A 26,957-nucleotide genomic window follows, 5' to 3' on the forward strand; every position below is an offset into this window, starting at 1 on the left:
AAAAAAAAACAGCTAAAATTAGGCTCATATAAATTTGAATATAAATATCTATAATTAAATCTCTAATTAAAATATCTAAATTTTTGTATAAGATTTTTTATTCAACATGGTTTTGTCTTATCAATTTATATTTATATTTGTCTTGATGTAAGCATGATTATTTTATTCATGTTTATTGCTAATTATTGATAACTAAAGTATAGCTGTTATTTCAAATTATAACCTAGAAAATAATATGTGAATTGTTAACAGAAGTTTTTATACGATAGTTCAAAACTTAAAACAAGTCAAATAAGTAAATTATAATAATTTTACAAATACAAAATAACTCTGACTTTATTTTTACTCTTCTCGAGAATTAATTAAGAAACTAAAAATAAGAAAATACTTTTACTACAGTATTTTCAGAACAAATGGTTAGATTATTAATTAAAACTTATTACAAATACATATTGGTTCTTATTCGAAATATTATACAGTATAAAATAAAAGTTCGACATCAGTTTTGTATGATGAGGCTTGATGAATAACTTTGGATCTTATATCATCATAGATCTCCCATTTTTGATTACCTCTGAATGTACCCGCTGTATAGTGTCCAGTGGCACTCCTCAGTCCACATCTGCCTCCTCCATGAAATATTATGACTCCTCTTAAATAATAATTTTTATTATTGGTGGTTATAATTTTTGGGATATCATCTAATTTCCAATTAATTGGTTTAACAAAGTTTTGTTTCACTAAATCTAATGGTACCTCATCTATATTTGTGAAACTTGTTGATGCTTCTAAATCTGTAAAAATAATTTAGCAGTTAATTATTACTCCTCAAAATCTCTAAAAATATATTTTCAATTATTTGTATTATAGTTACCAATAGGAATTGAATTCAGTTCAATAATCAGGTGTGTAGTGGCTTCCATCGATGTCTTCCTTTTTCCACCACAATACGAGCAAGTTTTCTGTGAACTTTCAAATAGTTTTTCGATCTCATTTTCAATAACTATTTGACCATTGAATATGTTTAATGATATGTGTGTTTTTTTTACTTCTAGTATAGGAGTAGTACATAAATTGTTGTCACAGAAACTACTTTCAATGAAAGATGGCATTTTTTGCATTATCTTGTCCACCATTGATGCTGCAGTAATTGTAGTGTCTACTGATTTAAGTCCACCAACTAACAGTTTTATTTTACTACCAAAATGTTCCAATATTAATAACAATCTATTATGATAAATTTTTGTTTTGTTTTTGTCTTCTATCATTTGCATGGATATTCTTGCTGTCATGTTTGATGTTGCCATTTCAGATAAATACATTTTAAAAATACTACTATCAGCAGCTGATGTTGCTAAAATAGATAGAACTGAGTCTACAGAACAAGTATTATTAAGAACTACTTTTCCTACACTTGGTACCATTATTGGTTTGTTGATTAGACTATTTCCATTTTTCAATAATACTACCGGCGTTATATTTCCTCGTTTATTTAGATCTAAAAACTCAAATCCTGGTTGGAGATTAAGGTATGAACGTGAACTTCGTTTTTTCTTTTCAACCATACTTTTTCGATTCCAGTTTTCAGTTGCGTTGGTCTCAGCTATTATTGATTTTATTTTATCGCAGCCAATACAAATTCTATGCTCACCGTGTCCTTCCTCCGTTTCCGGAATAGATATAGAACATCCAAATAAATGAATAGGCTTGTCACATTCTATACATTTGTGTGCTCCCGTCGGTAAATCTCCATTGTTACATGCATGGCATGTTGATTTCAAAGTTGATTGTCCTTTATCTGATGTTGAAGTCACAATTATATTTTCTGAAATAGGAATAAAGTGTAAGGAAGCCGATTCAGTTTCTACTAATGATTCATTTACGTCAAAATCATTTTGAATTTTGTATAATGAATCATTGTAATTGCCATGTTCTAAGGGTCGAATAATATTTTGAGTATTAGAAACGCAACTGTTGTTATTGTATATGTTTTCATCGTCATTTATTTCCAATTCACCATATGATTCCCCTTGTATTAAAAGTTCATTCCCTCTATAATATGATAAGAGTTTTTCCACAAATGAATCAACTCGTATGGGTAGTTTATCATTTTTAAATATACGGTTTTTAATGTGATTGAAATTACTTTCAATACGACTACTGGATGCAATTTCTTCACCATATCCAAATGTATCTATCATAATTGCTGACCAACAAGGAAATAGTTTGAGTGTTCGGATAATGATTGGTTCAAGTGCAAGCAAATATTGTGCATTATCAGTAGTTCCTTTTATTGATTCTACTTTAGCTCTAGATCTATCTGCAATTGACTGTGTCCACCCTTTAAAAGTCATGATGTGTATGTTATCATCATCAATTATATCATTATCACTTATTGTATCAGTTTCATTTTCTTCTTCTTCTACTTGACATTCGATGTTGTTAGTTTTTTCTAAAATGTTTGTGATATTCGTCGACGTGATTAATGATTGTAAATATCGTTTGGCCTTATAACAAGGTGTAAATGTCTCAGAGTTTTCAACAAATCCGTCATATTTACTCAAAATAATATCAAATAATGCTTCCAATATTTTTTCAGCATTTTCAATTGATGGGCAGACAACGAGAAGTCCCATTGCCCGTGTAATTATTTCTTTTGTACTTGGATAAATTGAATTTTTAACAGGGCCCCACTGTGACACAAGATGAATGAAATGATTTACGTCATTCCTCAAATAACAATAAGGTATTTCAACAAATTCTTTTTTTACTACCAACGAAAAACATGCTTCTAAGTATCTATCTAGTGAAGAGTACTGTGTAAAGGCCTGTACTAGTCCAGACATAAGTGCAAGAGACTGGTCACATATAACAATTTTAGGAGGCTTAACATTACATCTCAGCCATCTTTTCAGCCACATTGTTATTGATATGTTGTCGTGCTGTTCTGACAGCATTGATAGAACAGTAAAACTTTTAGTATTCAAATTCATAATACCTTCGTACAAGAATATTGAACCACTCATTTCATTGTTTTGTCTTTTTATTTTGCGGCAACATCCACCTGTTGCATCAAACATCAGTGTTGGAACTTTGTCCTTTATACAATGTTCTCGGTATATTTTTAACTGTAGAGGACTCCATAAATGAACAAAAAAATGATCAAATCCTATATCATGAATCGATGATAAATTCTCGCTGTTGTATTTCATTAAAGTTAATGCAATAATAGGGTCCGAATGTAACCTAGTTGCAGAAACTTCTCTGTACTTAAGTGCCCTCAGAGCTTCCATGTTGGGTATTGATGCAGGTATTGGATCACCTTTTAAATCAAAAACAGAATTTTAGATGGTTTGCATTTTTTAATTTTTAGTAATCCAAAATTGTGTTAAAATATATTATACAAAACATTTATTTTCATTTTACCATAAATTAAAATAAACTCCAATAAGAAATATTTGGTAGCCGATTTAAGGAGGGTAAGGGCAAAGTTCAGGTTACCCTCCATTTTTAAGTTTTAAAAATCGTTAAATAAATAAAATAGTTAGGTAAATAACCACTCAGGTTTGATTATATCTTATTTGATCAATTTTAATTATAATTTTTGTGTTCTAAGTTTTGAGGAATTTGAATTCTATAGAAGTCACGAGGAATGTAGAATTTTTAAATCATGAATACTATTGCTTGTACTGTCCATGAACGTGTCAAACCAAATCTATAGTCTGATGGAATGCAATTATTTTATATTATAGTTAAATTGTATTATTATGTTTCGTTTTTTTTTTAAATTTTCAACAATAAAAAATAATATTTAGGTACAATATACAATGAATTCTGAATATTTTCAATTATATAATAATTTATTATCTTATAATTTCTTATCAATTCTATAACAATTATTAATTTATTCATGCAAAATTGTAGGTACGTTTATATTTGAACAAATGTTTTTAAATTTAAATTTTAAACTAAAAAAAAAATATATTTTCTAACTTCTACCCAAATTTCAAAGTATTTATTTTTATCGAGTACTGAATAGGTCACTGTAATTTATTTATTGTTATTCATTAAGTTAGTTTTGTGTTAGTCATATAATATTCATTTAAAAATTATACCTTCTCTCATGAGGATTTGAGCTTTATTCCTTATATAGACGGATGGATCAGTAGACTCGAGCATCATTGATCTTAAGGCATGTTCTTTTTCTAGGCCCATCAATCTCCTTTTTCCAAAATGTCTAACACGAAAATTTCCTATGTATACGCAATCCATAACAACACTACGTGTATACAATTAAAACAAACACATATGTGTATAAGATTATACTATAATAAATGTATTATAATTAAATTACAAATCTTATTTATACCAACCGGGTATCTATTGCGGGTACTGTATCAATCGTCCCTTGAAAAAAAGACCCACACTCGGAACATCGACCATTTAATGACACAAATTTCATACCAGACAAGGAGATATTAGCTTTTTTAAATGATAGACTGCAAGGTAATCGTGTATGTAAGAAAAAATGGTCTTGCACAACATTACTCCATTCAAATGCTGTCATAATGTTGTAGGTTCTGGGTCCTCTTTTTTCTTGATAAATTTTTTCTCGTGGTTTAATTAATCTCCATTCTTCGACTGAAAATGTCACATTGAATGTGAGTTTTTCTTTTTCACCTTCTTCTTCGTCTGTAGAATAGTCAACATCGTATTCATTCGTTTTTGAGTAAACTGAATATCAACAACATTGTTACAGTTATTAAATTATTAATGAAATTCGAAAAGCATTATTGGGATTACTCCAAATAAAATAAAAATAATACACTTACTGTTAATTTTATTTGCACACAAAACATTTGTTTCTGTATTTTTATCAGGTAATATTAAACCAAGTTTATTTTGGATACCTCTGTCATTCCGAGCCACACGTATCCTAATTGATGCTGGTGTTACAGGATTTTGTAAACCACCACTTACTTCAGCAGAAATTTTTTTCCAGACATCTGCGTTTACACCAGCTATACCTTAATAAAAAAAAATAATTCTACATTTTACGCGTGAATTTCAATTACGTAAATATTTTTATTAATACATATTTATAAAAAAAAAAACCCAGGAAAACTCGTTCTAATGTATAGTATGAAGGAGTGTATTTCAGTCATATACAGTAGGTCACTATAATGAATGTAATAAATTTGAATATGTATCATCGGTATTAGGTTTTATTGTATACAAAAACCGATCCTAAGCGGAGATGGTTTGTCAGCCTAGGATATTTTATTTTATAACTTATACCTACAATATTAGTTATTATTAGAGCTCGGAAGTTGATGCATTTTTATTTTGCATTTTTTGGTTTTATTACTTTTTAAGTCATTTTTTTCAAAGGTGAGCAAGTTAATTTAAGAGGATACAAGATCGATAAGTTATGTGAACATGAGTACATGACCTTAAGGTATATAACATTAAAACATAACAATTGTCAGTTTGTAATTTATAATTATTAATTTTATTAAAAACATTTCTAATTGCAACTCGCATAATATATAATTTATAATTAATTAAGTCCTTTATAATTAAATACAAAAAATAAAAACTTTAAAACCTTTAATAATACATTTTATTTGTATGGTTTATTGCATAATATTGAAATATTTATTATATTTTATACTAATATAGTAATATTTACGTATAAACGAAACATTTTACTTAATGGATTTTTTTAAATCAACTGAGAAAAGCTAAGTTAGATATTTCAATTGTAAATTAAACTAGTTAAATTCAAATTCATAAGTTGATTAGAAAATAAAACTAAACTGAAACCACCCCCAAAGTTTGAAATTGAAGCATTATTTTGACTATTTATGCTGTACACAGAAACAAAAAAAAAACACATCATTGTAAAATCAATATATTCATCACTTCGTTCAGAATCTAAAAAAAAGTATAATACATTAAAAAATAATAATCTTTATACCTATGAATTTTCGTCAAAATTTGAACTTCAAATGCTAATAAAAAAATTGTGCCTATGTATTCTTATAATTTTTTAATCACTATAAGAATAACATATGAGGAACTTTGTATAAAATTTTCAAGTATTTTGATAGGGCCAAAAAAATTTTATCGACACTTCAAAAATATTTTTTTAGAAAAATTGAAAATTTCAGTTGTCTATAAATAGCTCAAAAAAATTCAAAATATTTTAAAAATTAAATCACGTAAAGAAAACGCGAATCTTAATAACTGGTAAAATTTTCAAGTATCTACGACTTATACTTTTTGAATAATAACAAATATTTAAAATCGTTGTCGTTACGATATTTCGTAAAAATTTAAAATTCAAACGCACATAAAATTTTTCCTATAATGATGTTATGAGTTTTCTCTATAGCTACTTGAAGGAAAACTTATGGAAAACTTAGTGTTATAATTTTAATCCTTAGTTATGAACACAAAAAATTTTATGATTTTTCAACTTCAAAATTACTTGCAAATTTTCGCGTTTTCGACAGATTTCGTAAAAATTTGAACTATAAACGCTTATAAAAAAAAATTTCAAGTATTTTCAGTGATTAGTTTTTGAATTACAACCATAAAAAAAAATCGATTTGTTCGAAAACTGGTTTTGCGTAAAAATTGCTGTTTTTCCGTCACTTTTTTGTTGTTTTTCTCGATTTTTTTGAAAACTGTTGGAAAATGTTAACTTTTTACCTTTATAATGCACCAAGGATATTCACTTTTACATCGGAAACCACCCCCATAGTTTGAAATTGGAGCATTATTTCGACTAGTTATGCTGTACACAGACACAAAAAAAAAAAATAAATAAATAAAAAAAACACACATCATTGTAAAATCAATACATTCATCACTTCGTTCAGAATCTAAAAAAGAGTACATATAACATACTTTTTTTTTTTATTTTTTTTTATTATCTTCTAGTAATTATTAATCCCACCAAAACATACATGTAGAATGACACATATTCGACTGGACGTATTTTTGGAGCCACGATACTGGAAAGGTTAGTGGAGCTATTTAAGTCAATATTACATTAAATTAGAGGCAATTAATTAATTAATTAATTGAAAAATTAAATATAATAGAACTGAAAAATTATAATAAAATCAATTGATTAAAAAATTTAAAAATTAAAAATTTTCAAGTTCCTGATTTTTTCCTCTGTATTAACCTAACCACCTATTTGTATGCTAAATTTGAAGTTTCTAGGTCATCTGGAACTGAGTTAGAATTTTGATCTATAGGTAAGTCAGTCAATGATAAAAATGATGGTTTTGGGACGTTAATATCTAAATAACGGTTTGAGGTATGTTTATGAAATTTGTAAAACATATGTATCTCGTATGTCTCAATATATGAGCCAAATTTGACATGTTTATGTGGAATAGTTTTTGAGTTATGAAAAAGTGGCTCCGAATAGTTCGTGTTATATTACACACGGTGCTGCTCACCAGTTCTATTAGCTAGAACTTGGCTTGACATTCCCTAATTTGGTTATTTATAAACTAGGTACGCATGGCGAGCACAGGCCTGCGATGAGAAAAACCCATCAAGACGAGCGTATTTTATTTTACCGAAAAACATGGTTACGTAATTCAAGTAATTCTGCTTAGACGCTTAGTGAAGCGTTTAAACATTACAAATACCTATTACAAAAATTTTAGAGGAAAATTTGTCTGGAATCGTAAGAAACCCGATTTTTGTTATCATGTACTAAACGTCCTTTGTCGCATAGAAAATGAACACGTTTTTTTTTTTTTACTTTTTATCGATTAATAAGATTAATTATTTAACTAACTAATAAAAATATCGTAAATCGGGCTTCTTACAACTGTTAAAAAAATTCTCCTCTACACTTTTTATAATAGGTATTTCTACTGTGAACCGCTTAAATAAGCAGTATTACTTTAATATTACAAAACCATGATTTTATGACATATTTTGGTCAGTGCGCCCTCTTAATAAAAATTGATATACAAATCACAATAAATATACTGATAAAAATAACAATGATAATTATATTAAAAATTACTTAAAATAATAATAAAAAAAAATGATAAAAATATAGTATGAACAATATTATTATTTTTATTAAACAACACTACACAATATGCCAATATTTTAAACCATAATTTTTCAATGGGTAGGTACGTGCTTGTATTACAAACTATTATTTAAAAAGTGTAGCATGAATAGTAGTACACGTATGTCTTTTATGTTTATAGACAATAAATAATTAGCTACCCATTTAATATAAGTCCATTAAATTATTAAACCAATAGGTACAAATGTACAATCATACAACAAATTACGTGTAGGTAGGTAATTATCATAATCTAAGTATAATCTAAATATTGTAATTGCACCTTTAATTCAGTTAAAATTCTGGGTACTGGGTTTACACATGATACTTTATGATTATGTTCTTTTTACGAGTAAAATGTATTACTATACTTTACTATACTTACTTTTACCGTCTTCTTTAACAATTTCCGTACGATACTTAATTATATGTGTTTCAAGCACGGAAGCGTCAACCTTTGGTACTCGGCCCATATTGACAGGTAATAAAAACAATATGTAGGGAATAACTAAAATTTATAAATTAAAATATTCAAAATATTTAAACAAAAAAACATTACATCTGCAAACCACGATGGATCAATAGGTTATGGCACTATGGAAGAAGGAAATGAGATATTAATAACAATAATAAACAACGACATGATAATAATTTCATTGTAGTATAAAAATAGATGTTTCAATAGACTGCTTGTATATTCTTATACACGATTCTTATCAAAAAGATATCGAGTTTTGACTTTTTACCAAAGAGACGTGTGTTTCTTTTTTTGTTAAATTATTTTATTAATAAGATATTCCACACTATCTTGTCTTCGCATGCCTGAATTAATTACTATATGTAAATTATGTCATCACACTAACTTATATTATAATGTAATAACAGTACGGATAGTACGTGGTCCGTAACAATATTTTCTTATTTTTAATTTCTTAATTAAATCTTAGGAAGAGTAAAAACTAAAAATAAAGTCAGAGTAATTTTATATTTGTAATATTATTTATATATATTTATTTGATTAGTCTGTATTTATATATTTATATTACTTCTTATGTATTTTTATTATTTGATATTATATTTTAACGAGTCTAGTTTATTTTGCCGCTAGACTATTCGCCACGACCGTTTCGCTGCTATCCTTTAGCCACCACACTATTTTCCACCGTTCATTCCGCCGATGGGGAATTCACCGCCGGACTATTTCCATGATTGTTTCACCGCACAAGGCCACCCACCACACATTTTTAAAAGTGGACAAATTAGATATAAAGTTTTTCATATTTTATATTATAATATATAATGTTACAAACCTGTACATACAGAGGTAATTAAAAATGGGAGATGTGATCGATGTGGTTCCAAATCTATGTGTTTATAAAAATGTATCTATAATTGATAAAAATATAAATTAAAAAATATATAAATTTATACTTTTTATCAAAAATAGATTTTTTTAAAAATATTTTTAGATTTCTATTTCTTTTTTTATGTTGGGGTGCTGGCGTGGGTGATTGTAAACTCCGCCAGAATATCGATCAAAATAAAAAGGTATTAAAAGGTCTAATATAAACTCCGTCAGTTTTTTTTTCTTTTCTGTAATGGGTATATGTAAACTCCGCCAGTTTCGAAATTCGAAATCAAAAAACTGACAGTGTTACAGGATGCTATAAATAGGTACACCAATGGAATAATACAAGGCTTAAAATATTTACAAGTTATATCACATCATTTTAGTTTACATATATGACATACCTAACCATATATTTTTGGATTTTTTGGTATAACGATTATTTATATTTATTATGATTTTTTTACTATAATTTAAATATTTAATGTGGACGATTATTAATTATTATTATGAAAAATATGATTCTATATTGTTAGGTACAATGATTATTTAGGTATTATGATTTTTTTACTATGATTTAAATATTTAATGTGAATGATATGATATTATATTATATTGTAATTTTTTTTAAATAATGTATCATATTAATTTTATAATACTACTTGATTTTCTTCACTGGCGGAGTTTACATGAACTCAATTTTACCTGATTTTTTTCACTGGCGGAGTTTACATGAACCTAATTTTATCTGTTTTTTTTTTCTGGCGGAGTTTACAGTAAAAAAAGGTACTTGTGGCGGAGTTTACATGCGCCCGCTGGCGTGACGTGACGCTGGCACCCACATTTTGAAATTTGATGTTCTTGGATTTAGGGGGGTGTACAAATAAAATTGTTGTGGTTACAAACCTGTACAAATGGTATAACAATCTTTGACGCAGATTCGGGGTCGGTAAGTCAAATATTTAAAAAGGGGGGTGCTGGCGTGACGTGACGCTGGCACCCGCATTTTGAAATTTGATGTTCTTGGGTTTAGGGGGGTGTACAAATAAAATTGTTGTGGTTACAAACCTGTACAAATGGTATAACAATCTTTGACGCAGATTCGGGGTCGGTAAGTCAAATATTTAAAAAGGGGGGTGCTGGCGTGACGTGATGCTGGCACCCGCATTTTGAAATTTGATGTTCTTGGGTTTAGGGGGGTGTACAAATAAAATTGTTGTGGTTACAAACCTGTACAAATGATATAACAATCTTTGACGTAGATTCGGGTAAATTTGCGAATGGGCGGGTGCTAGCGTCACGTACCTCAAAAACTACTTGTTAAAATTTTGATTTTTATACTTCAAATTATTTGTTTATACGTTTACATGCTTAATATTGCCTTAAATTATGAATATATTAATATTATTATTAAGCAAGACAAGTAGATAATGGTAATATATATATATAGTATATACTACCTTTATTTATCTATAATATTAAATTATGATTATTAAGGGGCATTGTCGAACTGCACTCCAAAACTGACTTAACATATCACTACAATGTTCAAATTACATTCGATCCAGTCATTACATAAAACATATAAATAATCGTTTTAATTGAAAATTACATGTTATAATAATGGAATTATTATACAACAAAGTTAATTAAACGCAAATATATATTATTATTTCGAAATTGTAATTATAATTGTATTAGAACTGTAGCTATTAATAATTGATTTTGGAGAAATAATTCGTTTTAAAATTATTATTTATACATTTCAAACAAATGAATATATTTTTATACTATTACATATAAATTGCTTTTATGTTTAATTACTGTAGTAGAAACAATTCACTTATAAGTTATTAAAAATATAAATAATTATTATTCTTCCGACCATATATTGTTTGTTATTATTCATCGATTGGCTTTTTATTATGTAATTAATGCAATACGAACATAAAGTTTTTTTTGAACCCGAGTAGAATACGTTTATCGAAAACTTTTTCCTGTTCCGGGTTAAATTCATCAAAAATTAGTAGGATTTGACCTTACTACCCCTCTTAGGGTAGGTATACTCGTTCTAACTGTTACATGTATTCAAACGTAATTGCATAAATAACGATATCGTCGTCAGACGACGTATTACGTGCATCACTATTACATAGGTATACTAATATAAAACAGTGAGCGCGGATAATATTGGTGATAAAATAATTATATGATCGTGATATTATAATAATATAGGTAGTGGTCGCCGTGGCGCCGGAGTAGGGCCACACGCGGTCGGTCTAAACGCGCCCAGACAACGGCGAACCAGTTTCAATACGGCCGGTCCACGGTCCGGTGCAGTTAGCGTGCGCGCAGTTTCGGTGCGAGTGCAATATCATACGAGTGCGTACAGTTTTCGCGGTGCTTGGTCGTCTTTGCGAATTTTATCGGTTTTTTTCTTTTTCATTTCTTCAATTGTTCGCGTGCCAATTCTAAGAACATGAAAACACGGCTCGGCGTGACTTCACGTTTGATTTTTAAATGTTTCTAAGAGAACATGGTGAGTGTTACGTTTTTGGACAGTAATTTTATTCTATAATATAATATAATATTATGATGCGTTGTCAGCGTTTTTTTCGACCACTTCACACTGTAACCTAAGTACCTTTGTTCGTATACTTATGCATATATAAATGTATCGTATCACCTACCCACCTGCTTACTTACACACGTCCTACGACAGAGTTTAATAGTATAGTACCTATATAGCATTTGGAAATTTGCCAATCGTTAGCATGGTTCGTAGGTACCTAATTTAATATAGTTACCTACGAACCGCGGTAATTATTAAGGTGGATACGAATATTTTCCCCTTCGCGCGTCTATAAAACTTATAACGAACACTTGCTTATGAATATCTGAAGCTGCTATATTTTATAGGTACTCATTATAATATGATAGGTAATACATACGACAGATTATTCGTATATCTAATCATACAGCTCTCGAGAGCTGAGATTAGAAATGTATGGTTTGGATAACGTAACGTTTATTCTTAATATATTCAATTATGTATGTTATACAAGCTGGCTGTTTTTTTATAGTTAAGCGCATTTTACTAAAATCCTATTCATTTTTAAATAATTAGTTTGAAATACTATCATTTTACACAAAATTGTACACGATGTACATCGTAGAACTTAAAACATTGCATTTGTGGACTCTTAAACGATTACAACAATAATATTTCTTTAATATTTATATTTTATACCCAACGAATACCATAAAAATTATTATTAACTTTCAAATATCTATTAACGTACCTGAAAGTTATCTTTCTATTCGAATTATTGAATGATTTGTCTATTGTATTTTTAAGAGTCATACATTTTTAATAGTGTTTACCGATTAACTGCATCTCATATTTAAAAAAAAAAAATTTTTTTAGCATAATGTTTATATATTCCTGATATTTTTGTAACTAACTTCCATTGCAAAGATTCATAATATTTAAGCTTGATAAAAGTTTTATCTAAAAACTCATTAAAAAATAATTTGAATTAAAAGCAACCCTGTGATTATAAATAAATTAGTACCGACGATACAGATGCAGAGGTTTTGCAAGTTTTACGAGGCATTTATAAAGAAAGATTACATAAAATCACTTTTAATATATATGCAGAGGAGTAAATATACCTACAAAATATATTTTAATTTTCAACTTTTAATTAAATATATACAGTATATTTTCTATTATTCGTACATTTATATTTTAAACAAAGTTTTGTAAACAAACAAACAAAAAAAAAAAATAATTCATTCAATTTATAACAGATATTTATTGGTTTATTTGTTTTTGTAAAATCCTGTTCTCAGAGTAATATCTCTGCTGTCTGTGGTTAAGCTGAATTTTAATTAAATTTTAAGCATGTTGATTTTGATAATCTAAATTAAACTACAAAATTGTTACCTACCTATACTGTGAAAAAAAATGTATTTGGATTATTAATCATTTTTTAAAAAATTGGTTGATAGTTTGTAGAATTATAGATACATAAAAAAAATAATTAAATATGTTTACATTATTATTGTGTAGTTTAAAAAAAAAATGAATCATATTACATCACATCATTATATTTTTGTCCCTTTTTAATAAATGATAAACATCCTTATAATGTAATATAATGTATCCTATTTATTCCGGGCTAGATAGTTTATACAGTTATTACAAAGATACAATGGACGGTTGACGGTATGTGTCTTATGTACCCACGTTTAAATTTTGAGATAATGTGTATACTCGATGAATGACAAGTTGAATGACCTATTCGAGTATACCCACATCAAGATTATCAATAAAAGTTCGCCAGCAGGTTTTCATTGGCCAAAAAAATGTTTAAACAAACACTGCATATGCAATGTATGTAAAAAGAATAAATGTCTTGTTATTCAATAAAAATTAATACTCATCTCTTTCACTATTATTTGCTTTTTATTAGAATAATAGACCCTGCGATTTTGTTTTACTTTACATGTTTCTATGAATATATAACGAGAGCTTTGTTCTTAAGTGATTACTGGGACTGTGCATTTATATTACCTACATTATTCGTACCTATTGTATTTTGTTTGTTACTTTATAACAGACAATTTTGATCAACATTTGTAAAAGATAAAATGTTAGTAATATTAAATTTATTAGTCCATAGGCATTATAAAACTTTACCATCACATCGTTCTTTCGTTTTTTAACAATTTATTTACGGTTCTCATAATTCGAATACTTGTGATTTTTTAGAAAACTGTTATTGTGATTTATTTATTTTATCTTTAAGAATAATATAATGAGCTCTCCTCCACCGAAAAAAATGGTTTATATTTACATTTTAGTATTTTAAATACTCTTATACATTGGAATATTTTTAATGTTTTTTGTTGTTTTTATTTTATCAATCTATAGGTTACTGACTACTGAGTTATTATTAATTTTTTTTTTTTTTTTTTATAAGTTGTATATTAGCTATAATATATTACCTTTATTATATTGATAGAAATACAGTAGCAGCCTGCAGTTAATTTCATCTTTATTTGTTTAAGCACAATAATTAAGGTAAATATTCTTTTCATTGGGTTTTTCATAATTTTACTAAGATATTAAGTCATCAGTGAAAACCCAAAATGAGTTATTGCCCACGTTGACTTAAACAAAAAATACGTAAGGTGTTAAAATGATACATAAATTACCTATGAGTGTACATTTTTCTGCGAGGAAATTGCATTTGTATGTTAATTGCATTCAATGTTGAATGTCCAGTGAAAAAAAAAGAACGATAACGATGATCATATTTGTAAAAACAGATTAATATCTTTAATATATGAACGATAAAATCGTAACCGTGTACCAAACTCACATTGTATTACATAGTATTATATGTTTGCGTAGGCTTAGAGTGTTAAGTCTTGTCAGTGTATATATGTATACACACATAGGTACACGACGATTTAGTAATTTACGTCATATAATTTAATTTATACATTGTGTATTTATGTATATGTGTGTGCGCGTACATGAAATGTTAATTGTTATTGACGTAAAAGATCGTATCGAGCGGGCAACGTCAATCGCCAAATAAAGTATAAACCCCGTTCGTCGGATCACGCACTATATAACGCTTTGACGGACGGGAAATTAACTTCCTATGTGATGTTTTTAAGCGTCTGTCATAGAACGATGATTGATGGTATATCGTGGGCCCTTTGCGGCGGACCTTTTTAAAATGTCGTCTGACAATAGGTTATTCACGCGCTGCATTGACGTAAAATGCATTAATGCAATATACGAGATGTAATATACCATCAGTATTCAGTTTATAGATATAATAATGGATCGTGTTAGTCTTAAATTATTATTTTTTCGATACGTGACACACGAGTACACCACATACCACGTGGGCCATGAAGATTTTCAAAACGGATATATTCATATAGGTATATGCATACGCATTATATAATTAATTGGCTGTCGAGATAAGTGACATTTTCTATACGATACCAAAGAACAATAAAATAAAAGCACCGAATTGGTGAACGAATCGAATTTTAAACCGACGGACGTCCGAATATTGTTGTGCACTATAATATTTATGATGTATATATATGCGCGTTATATACGCTGGTGAAGCGTAGGTGCAACCGCCTCCCGTGCGGACGAGCGGTTATTTTCCGTGCACAACGCCTCTGCGCCACTTTTGACCGTCAAACAAATATACATAGGTACAGCCATGAGCTATAGTTGTGGGTACCTATACAAATATAATATACATCATCTAGAATAATGGCAAATCAATTATTTCGGACGGGAAGGGCGATGTACGAGTTGATCCGAATCCCCAGAGTATAATATTATAATAATCATATATTATATTACCTATATATATGTGTGCACGTGGTATACACGAAAAGCCACGTTATTCCATGCCAGCATGATATAATAATTTATATAACGTTATAATATTATAAGTTTATTGTGCTGTATTGTTTCGTTAAAAGTATAGATTTTCATACGTAGGTTTATCAATGTATTCATGGTCGAAGCGGGTGGATGTATACGGCGAGAGATCGTTTCTCAACAAAAAATATTAGTACCTAGTTGGCAGTTCTTGACTGAATTTAATTTTAATTTTAATTTTTCAATTTATTGAGGGACAAGTTCTTTGATGTTTTTACTTATTTCATAATAATTTAGTATAAAATAGAGGCGTTCGAAAATATTTCGAAAGAATATCCTATTATCGGCATAAGTAGGTAAAAAATACATAATCTATTATAGAACAATATAGGTAAAAAATTTTCATTAAAAATAATATGTTGAAAATTGAAAATCAATCGAGTCTTAAGTTAACTGAAATACTTTTAGTGGACTAATTTGTTTTTATCTATATTTTATTAATTATATATTTAAATTAAAAATTATATCATAACTGAATTCCATAAATATATTAAATAATTCTTGTAAATTTAGAATTATATTATTTTTTTATCTTATATGTTACATTATTATGCGCCAACTATCTATTATTTATTATCTATATAGAATATAGATTAATGATTATATATTTAAAGTTCTTTAAACCATATTCCATCATCATAGGTACGTAAAAAGCAACGAACAATTAAAACAATAATAATACAAGTTCACTCGATTGTACTTCTGAGTATCAGAACTTCTTAACTTCTCTTAATTAAACTTTGGGATAAAACAATAGAAATAACTAAAATCATTAATTTTAATTGGTAACTTCTGTACTTATATAGTCAGAAAAGTTTTGATTTCCAGCCACCATTAACGTGTATTGCACCGGCCCTTAAAGTGCAGTTATGGCCCGAAAACGCATAATCACCCAACGAAAGATCTTCGTGATTATTATCATTCTAATTTTTACAAAATGCACTTTAAACTCATGTAATCACATCATAGGACATTGACTTTAAAGTTAAACACAAATATTTAAATATTTTGTACAATGTACCTACATTATTATAATGTAGTACCCACGAGTGTGCAATTTTGTCACTGTTGCGCATCTGCATATTATTATCACATTGACACATTCACATTATACATAATAGTATATTATATTATTATTAGAGTTCGGATCTAAAAGCATAATAGCAATTAAAAAGCACACGATTGTTTTAAAAAAGCATAAAGAAGTATAATTATTTTTAAAAAAAGCAAAAAAAAAATATGACTAAAAATTAACACGAACTAGTTAAAAAAAATTAATGAAAAATTTAAAAAATTAATTACCATGTATTTCTCTAGGTTTTCAGTAGTGAAACTGACTCTATATTGTCTGACGAAATATTTTTATACATAAAAAATGACACTCTACATCCACTGAATTGATCGATGCCTACTCATAGGTACAAGAGATTTCAAAGTACAACACTAAATCTTAAATTTTAAAATGGTCGGTATCGATGTCATACTGACTGTATAGATACTGCCGGCTATAATATGTAGATCGATAATCTATACGTTTAATACATTTTAATAAAAAAATCGATAACGAAAACAATAATAATTGAATATAGATACACATATTTAGTCCGCATTCTGGGTTTTTACGTTTCTTATTAATTTAATTTTTTTATTATTACTATAATAGTTGTATAATAAACATATAACAATTAAAAATTCTACAGCTGAAATAACTAAAAAAAAGCCTAAAAAATAAAAATAAATTTGTTTTTTTGCAATCAGAATGAGGTGAAACGAATTTATATATAAAAATTAGATTTCTATCTCATATATAAAAAAGAAGCATATGCTTTAAAGTCCGAGCGCTAATTATTACTATACATGGATAGTCAGACGAAACGTTTTTCCTATTTCTAGCTCGTGTGCTTGACGTGATATATACTATTGTTTGTAAGTAATATACTTAAAATTATTATATTATGTACTTAAATCAAAATGAATGACACGCAAATTTCGCACCAGTTATTTATATATAATACGTATAAAATGAAAATAGTTAATTACATTATATTATCTATTTCCATTATTATAAATATTTATTCAATTTTTACTAACTATTATTCATATGAAATTTAATATTAGTATTCTCAGTAAATAAATATAATTTACGTAAATTATATAATTTTCTATTTTTATTATTACAATATTGTATTACTTACTATCATAATAATATTTAATAATGGTAATCTCAATGGTTGAATGGCAATAACTTATATGAAATTGTGTACATAATATTAACGTTATCTCATTATCTCAAGATACTCTATTTTAAATATTACAATAAATCACACTCAATTTAAGGTATATTTTTATTAATATTTGATTATAATAATATAATATACTTTTATATGTAAGTGCGGCGCCATGCCTATATTTTGTATAGTTACAAAATATAGGGAAAAAATATATAATATATTTTAACAAAAACAAATTACATATAATAAATAATTTATATGGTATCTAAAAATTAAATAAATATAGTTAACTAACCATCAAATAAAAATAAATTGATATTGATAATATTATTTACCTGATTTTTTTTTATAAAAGATATCAATTGTTGAATTATATAAATATTTTTTTTAGTATAAAATAATACGTACTACGCTATTATTATGAAACCTCAAGCCATAATTACTAGAAGGCGTTTATTTATAATAATATATATAGGTAGGTATTAAGTACATAACTATTAACTATAACATTAAGATCGTGTCATTGCAATAAGCTGCATTGATTCTCTTTGAATGAAGGTACGACAAAAAAAGAAAAGGTTAGGTGTAATAACGCGTAATTATCACAATATTATTATGTAAACCGTTTGTGAAATGCAATTAATCTATTAAATTTGATGGCTATAATATGTTTTATATTACATACTTGTCACTTGGGATTTCTTAATGTATTTTTTTTTTTTTTATATATAATTTTCACATCCATACCACACTTATGAATCTAACACGATTTTAAATAAACAAACGTATTTGGTTAAATTCCATTCTATTTTATTTTATTTAATATAAATTTGAAACATTTTAATTCAATTTTTTAAATAATTTTTGAGTTTTATTATGAAATTTAATAAGCAAATGGTAGATATTGGATATTTACTTTCTAAACTCTAATAATTAAATAGGTAGTTTAAAAATAAAAATGGGGCGAGAAGATTTTAGAGAATGCCTAAATTTAAAATTGTCAGATTATATTAATAAATTAATTGAAATAATAAATTTTTAGTTACCTACATTATATTATATACTAAAATTTATGAGAATTATTTAATAATAAGTAATAGTTGTGGTAGCAACTATGAATATAAATACATTAAAAAAAAATTATTACCAATGTATAATTTTATAGGAAATTAAACTTTTCCATTATTAACTATTAACCATTATTGAAAAGATATTTTTAAGGCATAATTACACAAATTATTTTCAAATTTTTTTATTAGTTTATGGTATTTTTTTTAAATATTTTAACACTTAAGTATTCACCCAACGACCTTAAAATCGTGTTTAATAGCTCATAACTGGCTTGAATCGGTGTAGCCGTTTCAGTGTTTCGACAGAGCGCAAGTAAAAAATACCATGTAGTTAACACGTTAGTCTCATAACAAGTAATAACGATCAAAAATCTGATCATATGAGTGAGTAGTATTTGTTAGGTTAACATCCACAAGTCCCTATACACAAGCCTCTGGGGAATATGATAATGTTGACTTGCCAATTAGCGTCTAACGTAAAATTATACCGGTCTTGTTAATATAAAATAGAAAAAATACAATGTATAATTTTCCAAGGTCTACGGAATTCTTGGACGTTTTGTAGTATAATAATACATTAAATTCGCATGAAATTGATATATAATTGGAGGATCGACCAATCATTGATTCAAATCAAGCACGATTAGTTTATGCTAATAGTATTTCAGCTATAATAATAAAAAAAAAAACAATCTGGAAGTTTGCTTTAAATGGTCGATTGTCTCATTTTTTTTTTTTTACAATACATACTGAATACATAATATAATAGATAAACATTTAACTAAAATACAATAGATCGTATTTTATTGTCCTCTAATGCCCTTCAAATAGTGACATTAGGAAAGACACTATAAGCTCGATTAATTAGATATTATATATAGAAAATCGTTAAGAATATTCATGACAATGACTGACTCAAAGAATTCGAAATGAAAAAAAAAATGATGACTTACGGAAAATTGTTTAGATATAAATAATCATAATAATTTGTCAAACAATAAACTAAAAATATAAAACTATTTCGATTCAATTTATAGTATAATATTAGGCATGTACTTATGGAAAATACTGATGATACTTATATATTAGATTATTACAAAATATTTTATTTAAAACAATGAACAATGATTTTGAAACATAAAACTGATAAAACAAATTTTTAAGAAATGAAAGTAAAAATAATTAAGCAACTATAAAGAAGAAAAATAAACTATATAGTGTTTCCTTATTCGCTGTAAAATAAATTAGAATTTATTAAACAATTATACATTTATATTTAAAATCTAGATAAATTAATGAGGTTCCTTATTTTCATTGTTTTAATATTGAACTGAGTCAGTTTATAGCTTTTTATTAATCAAGTTATAAAGATATAAAATTATAGTTATTTTATGTTGTAAAAAAATGATACATTTTAGTTGATAGACCTTTCTTTATATTTTTTTTTTATACATTTTATTCAAAAATAATTAAAATACTATCACTATTCTTAGTAGTAATATTTAAATTTTATGATATCATATAAATTTTGATATTTTAATATAGTAACCCATAATAACTTTATATCATTAAATTCACTATTAAATACTGTTCTACTCGTGAATTATAAATTTAAATTTAGAACTTTTAGTTAAAAAATATTTTATGAAAAGTATGAAAGTATTCTTTTAACCATATACTACCTCTGTAGACATTTTTTTAAAAAGTATATAGCAATGTTATGTATAATATAGGAGGAAGTATGCTTTTTTTAATATTAGAATGTATATAATATTATGAAAATTTAAATAGGAACTCCGTTAAACTTAAAATCAATGTATACCTACAATTGACCTATTTACTTATATTTAATAATATGGTAACGTAAAAATGGTTATAAATCATAATTTTTACATATTAAAAAAAAAAAAAAAATGTACATACAAAACACATTTTTATGTTTGTATAGATAAATTAGTATTTTTTTCCTTGTTTACTATACTTACTCAATTCTCATTCTATTCGATAATCTACTCAGCTTTAGTTAGTTTTATTATACTTATATTATATGACATCACTATAAAGCGCCTGCGTACTACTGCGAAACACATTAATTAGCAGGGTGGGCGTACATTTCGTAGGATCGGGTTTATCTTTTAGCGTTTATGTAAATCAATATGGGTCTCCGACAAACCTACACAATGCTAACGGTACTACAAATATAATGTGTTTATAATGTATTTATGTATACGCTCTTTTTTATATAAAAGAATCTTGCACGTGTTTATAATGTAATTATGATATCCTGAAGTCGCACGGGTCTGACGTCAGTCCGAAACGTTTTGTTATACATAATAAATAATAAAGTACCTATATAAACACAGGATGCATTGTCCACTGCAGTATAGGTACCAACTATAATACTATTTATTATTAAACGATTATGATTTTGCATCTTCACAATTTCTAAAGAAAAAATAAGTACATAATAATGATGACAATGCCTTAACAGAAAACATATTTGCCAAAACGGTGTTTGTATAAATAAATGAGTTATGACGCGAGTTTGCTAATAGTTAACGTTTCAACGATAGACACTTTATGAATTTAAACTAACTGTGGTCAGCATCGTTGTATTTGAACTTATCACACACACTCGAAATTGTTAGGAAAAATTACTAGGAAAAGAATTCATCAGACCTCCGGCACAGTCCATCATATATTATTATAATAATGTCACCAAATTCTGGGGATACTCGTATGTGGAATATTATTGTACCTTTATGTAAGTAAAAAATATAAGATATTGATATTTTTGTACATTATGAATACCTATATTCCGTTATTAGGATGACTATTATAGGTGATTTAATAGCACAACATTTAATTGTTGTGGTAAAAACTTATTTTTTTAAATTGTAAGCTGCAGCAGAATTCCCAAAAAAAAAAAATAGTATACACAACATTGAAAAATAATACTATGACAAAAAATATGTCACATTAATTAATTTCTGTAAATATTAAGCAATATTTAATTTTAAATAGGTAATATTTGTTAAAAAACGAGCAATTTTTATTGAATTGAGACAGTTACAATACACATTTGTATTTAGAAGTATTTGAGAAAGTTACAAAGTTTGTGATGACCTATAATAATATTATTGTTTTAATAGCAATATTACCTACATCAAATAAATTATGTAATGTATTATTGATAGAATATAAAGCATTTTATTGCTAAATAATTCTAATAAACTTCAATAAGAATGTATATTTTTAAAATTATTGTAGTAGTAAAACTTATTGTATCAATACTAACTTAATATTTAATGATGCGGAAAAATGCATTATTATTTATTTTATTAGTTAGTTTAGTCACGTATAAATAGTCTTAGAATTACAATTCTAAATCCTATATTCCTATTTCACAAGCTTATAAGATATTAGGTAAGTACTGTTAATTTTTATATAAAATATTGGGAGATATTTCAGTATTTGAAAGCTTTAAATAACTAAAATAAGTTGTTTATTTCGTAATATTGATTTTTAATAAATAAACTGAATAATATACTTTAATCAATAGACTAGATTACTAAACATTTTCAGTATAAAATTAACAATATTCAATTTATGTGCTTATATAGTTATACCTATTAATTTAAGCTTTATAATATAGATAATAAATCTATTCAGGAGTTAGTAATCATGGTAACTTCTGAGTAGACTTATATGTTATTATGATATTTATAGTTAAGTTTGTTATAAAATGTTGAATAGTATGAAGCAGTTTGAGTATCGACGTCATTTGGGGAAAGAGCAATTCTATTTTAATCAGTATAATCACATATTAAACTTAACTACTAAAAATGTAGTATAACGCAATATTTTATGAGCTAAATTTCATGTTATATATTTATAGTTTGTATCTATATACAACTCAATGATGTAAAGTGGATAAGATATCCACAGTGAAAACTTTTGATACGTCAACATTTTTAAAAAAGAGTCATTTGCTGAGGTAATAATTTACAGCATAAAAAATGATACTCATTTTAAAAATAAGTTAATAAGTAGGTACTATGTACAACATTTTTTTTTCTAAATCGTGCAAAATATTGTAAGTAATTGTTTGAATAAAAACTCTTACAAATCTAAAATACATTTTTGATAATATTTTACTAATTAATAATAAAATACCTAAGAAGGCATTATCTAGATTCATTTCTTACTTTCTTAGTGAGAGGAGATCCTTCCTCAAGTGTATGTATATGACTTTAAAGTTAGACTTAAAGTTCTCATAAAGGTTATTTGTATTTGTTGTGTACTTGTGTACCGAAGGGATGCTGATGTTTGGTGTAAATAAATAGATTGAAACGTTTGAATGGTTATAGTGTTTGATAGTTTAGCTATATATACCTACATATTCTGATAACATTATTTAATGATATAAACATACAATTTTGGTAAGTTTGAGTAGGGTTTATTGATTGTACATTTGTTACTAAGAGAATTGTTGAATGACTGATGTATATACTATACGTATTTCTATTTATTTGTTGTTTCACTTTTGATTCGTTTTATTAATCAATTTATGTTTAAATCTGATGAGGATTTTTTCTCAGAAAGTTATAATATAATATTTTAACAGTAAATATATTTATATAATATATTTTAATGAAAAGATATTTAGCAAAATCCAGGTAATATAATAATTGTGATCGAGTATAATTAAATTAAAATATTTTTCTTTTCTTATAACGTTGTGACACGTTGATTGTGAGCCTTGGAAATTACTTAGTATTGTTTTCAAACGTATAATATTATGTAGGAAGGTTAGTATAACGCTCCAACGACGACGACAATCAATCGAATTGAGTTTACTCATATTGCGTATACTTTAAGGAAATATAAATTCATATTGTGCATCATAAAAAGAACATTGAACAGATTGTAAACAGTAGCAGTACGATAATATAATATACCATTACCGTCGTCAGCAGGTATTATTAAATACATCGAATAGGCATATAAATTAAACGTTTTACACACATGTAGGTACATACAAACGTATTTACACATATAATATATATATATATTATATATTATATTTGAATTTCTATATATTTTATATATGCCCTTGTCACGGTCGTCATTATAATATGTATAAATGTATAATACATAAAAGTGCGGAGGTGTTTGTTCTACAGTGTGCCTCGCTGTGCCTATACCGCACAGGCGTCAGACCTGTATTTTAAAGTCATATTATAGAACTATACGCATACAGCTGATGTTGATCGTCTCCCTCGTGGACCACTCTAAGCGCACATTCGTATAATATTGTATTTTATTGTAATATAATTATTGTAACATGCCGGATCGTCTACCTACACCTGTCACGCCCACCAGCGTCAATTTGCGTGCACATATTATACCTATTACAAGCCGTGTGTTTTCCAGTCGAGTAATGGAGTGTAGTAATGTTTTCATTATTTAGATTTTGAGTAGGTACCTATACCGACCTTGAACGGCCTAAAGCTACCGAACTTGGACTAGAAAATAAATATTGTCGACCCGGCGTACGGCCTACCATTATTTTCTTACCATACGCAATTTCCATTACGATGTACAATAATGTATGCATAAGCTAAAATGTATAGCAATTAGTAGGTACTTATACGTTACTATTTCTATTTTCGATAAATTTTATCAATAAACGTTTTAACTAGACTTGACGTTATAACTTGTAAGTGACAAGTGTCGATATGTATTATTATATACAGCACTGGTTTCAGAACGTTGTACCGAATACTCAATGGCTTCATCGATTCTTGATTTCAATTAACCAGAAATATATAATATATATGGTAATTTGTAAATAATACATGCATTATTCATTGTAAAAAAAATCCAATATAGAAAATATCGAGAAATATCGATTCAGAATTTCTGTGTTAGAATTCTAAGAATCAAATTACTGTTGTCAGTCAATGTTTCGTGAGCATTTTTCAGTAAAAAATATTTATACACTGCAGTTAATAAATGCCCTACATATCTATAAATTGCATAATTAAAAATATACATTACAGTTAATAATGAAATTCAATTTCAATACTGGGTCGCTGGGTTGATACAATTTAATAATAAGTGCTCTCATATTTTAGAATGATTTTATTCGTAATAGAAATTTTATAGGTATCTAGTACCTACCTATATATGAACCTTTGCAATAAAAAAATTTGCTTTTATGAGAAAAAAGTTGTATCATAATATAATAATAATATATAATATATATTATATATTATCATAATATATGTACTTACAGACTAATGTACTGTTAAATGAATAAAATAATTTTATTTGAAAAAAGTATTTTTATAATATCTATATAACAATAACTCATAAGTCATAATTTACTAGAAAAAAGTGTATTGAAGAAACACTACCATAATTCAAGACATTTAAAATGAAAGGACGATTGTATTCTTGAACAAAAACAATTTTATACAAACTTGATTTTCTATAATATAATATATGACTGGTGACTGCTGTGAATCGTAATTGCTAATGTACATAATTGATTGCACAGTATTATAACCATGTTACGTGGATCACAAACAGGTGAAATTACAAATGTATCAGATTGAATCTGGTTAGGTATTTCATGTTGACCTAACCAAACATAGAATGATTGAAGAAACAAGAAATATTATAAAATAGGAAATCATTTAAAAGTAAATGGCTATAATATACAGCGAATACAGTTGACAAATTAATCCATCTAATATTTCTATTAGGCATTTAACCGTTATTTACAGGTATCGCAGGAGGATTTTTTTTTAAGCGTACCTACGTAATTTATTTAAAACAATATATAAAATATTATTATTATGATTGAGTTGAGTACGAGTACACACTAATATAATAATTTCACGAACTCAACTTATAGTTTGACAAAATAGTTTTCGCAGTAAAATACTATATATTAGGTACCTATAAATTATAATATTTACGTAGATACCTATACTATACAGGTTCTTATAGTTCGCAATATACCTATATATTTTTTAATACGTGTGACGACAGTATTATATGTTATAATACTGTAGGTCTGTATATGCGATATCTTACTTCATGATGAAGACACAAAATATAATACCGCGCAAATTATGGATAGTTTCGCAAGAATATCACTACAGACGCGATGTTGATAGTTCCGCGTATAGTATGTATATGGGTAGGTAGTACAATGTACTAAATATTATTTACAGTGCACATAACACATATATTATACATCAGCTGTTGCGGTCGTCGGTTAGAGCTAAAATCTCAGCCCACGTGCAGAATCAATGGCGTACAAAATGTGGAACAACTGTGCTGCTGCAGTTTTCAGGGACGAATCCCGTGTTATTACAGTATAATATAATATTATTATAATACGAGTGTGTGCATCTTTGTCTTAAACGCGCAATAGGCCTGTCATATTATACGTACACTCAAAAAAACGCTTATAGAATACACGTACGCGTGACATTCATATAAACGCCCATCCGTGTGCAATCAACGGTTTCCGTTGGGTAGGCCGCGAGAGGTGGACAAATTTAATAGTTTCATTATTATAATCATTATTATAATATAATATAATAATATTATTATTATTTCGTCTTACAAAGCAAATTGTATCTGCAGACTCGGAAAATGACACGGTTTTTCTTAACCCCTCCTCTCACTCCCC

At 27.1% G+C, this 26,957-nt stretch overlaps 1 protein-coding gene across 1 annotated transcript in view; it reads left to right on the forward strand.

The window, feature by feature from the left end:
• The first annotated feature begins 11,726 nt into the window (after positions 1-11,726).
• LOC114120300 (uncharacterized) overlaps positions 11,727-26,957 on the forward strand; it is a 41,826-nt gene continuing 26,595 nt past the window's right edge. Inside the window, exon 1 of the mRNA XM_050199254.1 lies at positions 11,727-11,997. Coding sequence (XP_050055211.1) covers positions 11,979-11,997 — 19 coding nt within the window. The 5' untranslated portion in view covers positions 11,727-11,978. The remainder of the gene's footprint in view (positions 11,998-26,957) is intronic.

The sequence above is a fragment of the Aphis gossypii genome, chromosome 2 (assembly GCF_020184175.1).
Source record: "Aphis gossypii isolate Hap1 chromosome 2, ASM2018417v2, whole genome shotgun sequence".
Taxonomy (NCBI): Eukaryota; Metazoa; Arthropoda; class Insecta; order Hemiptera; family Aphididae; genus Aphis; species Aphis gossypii.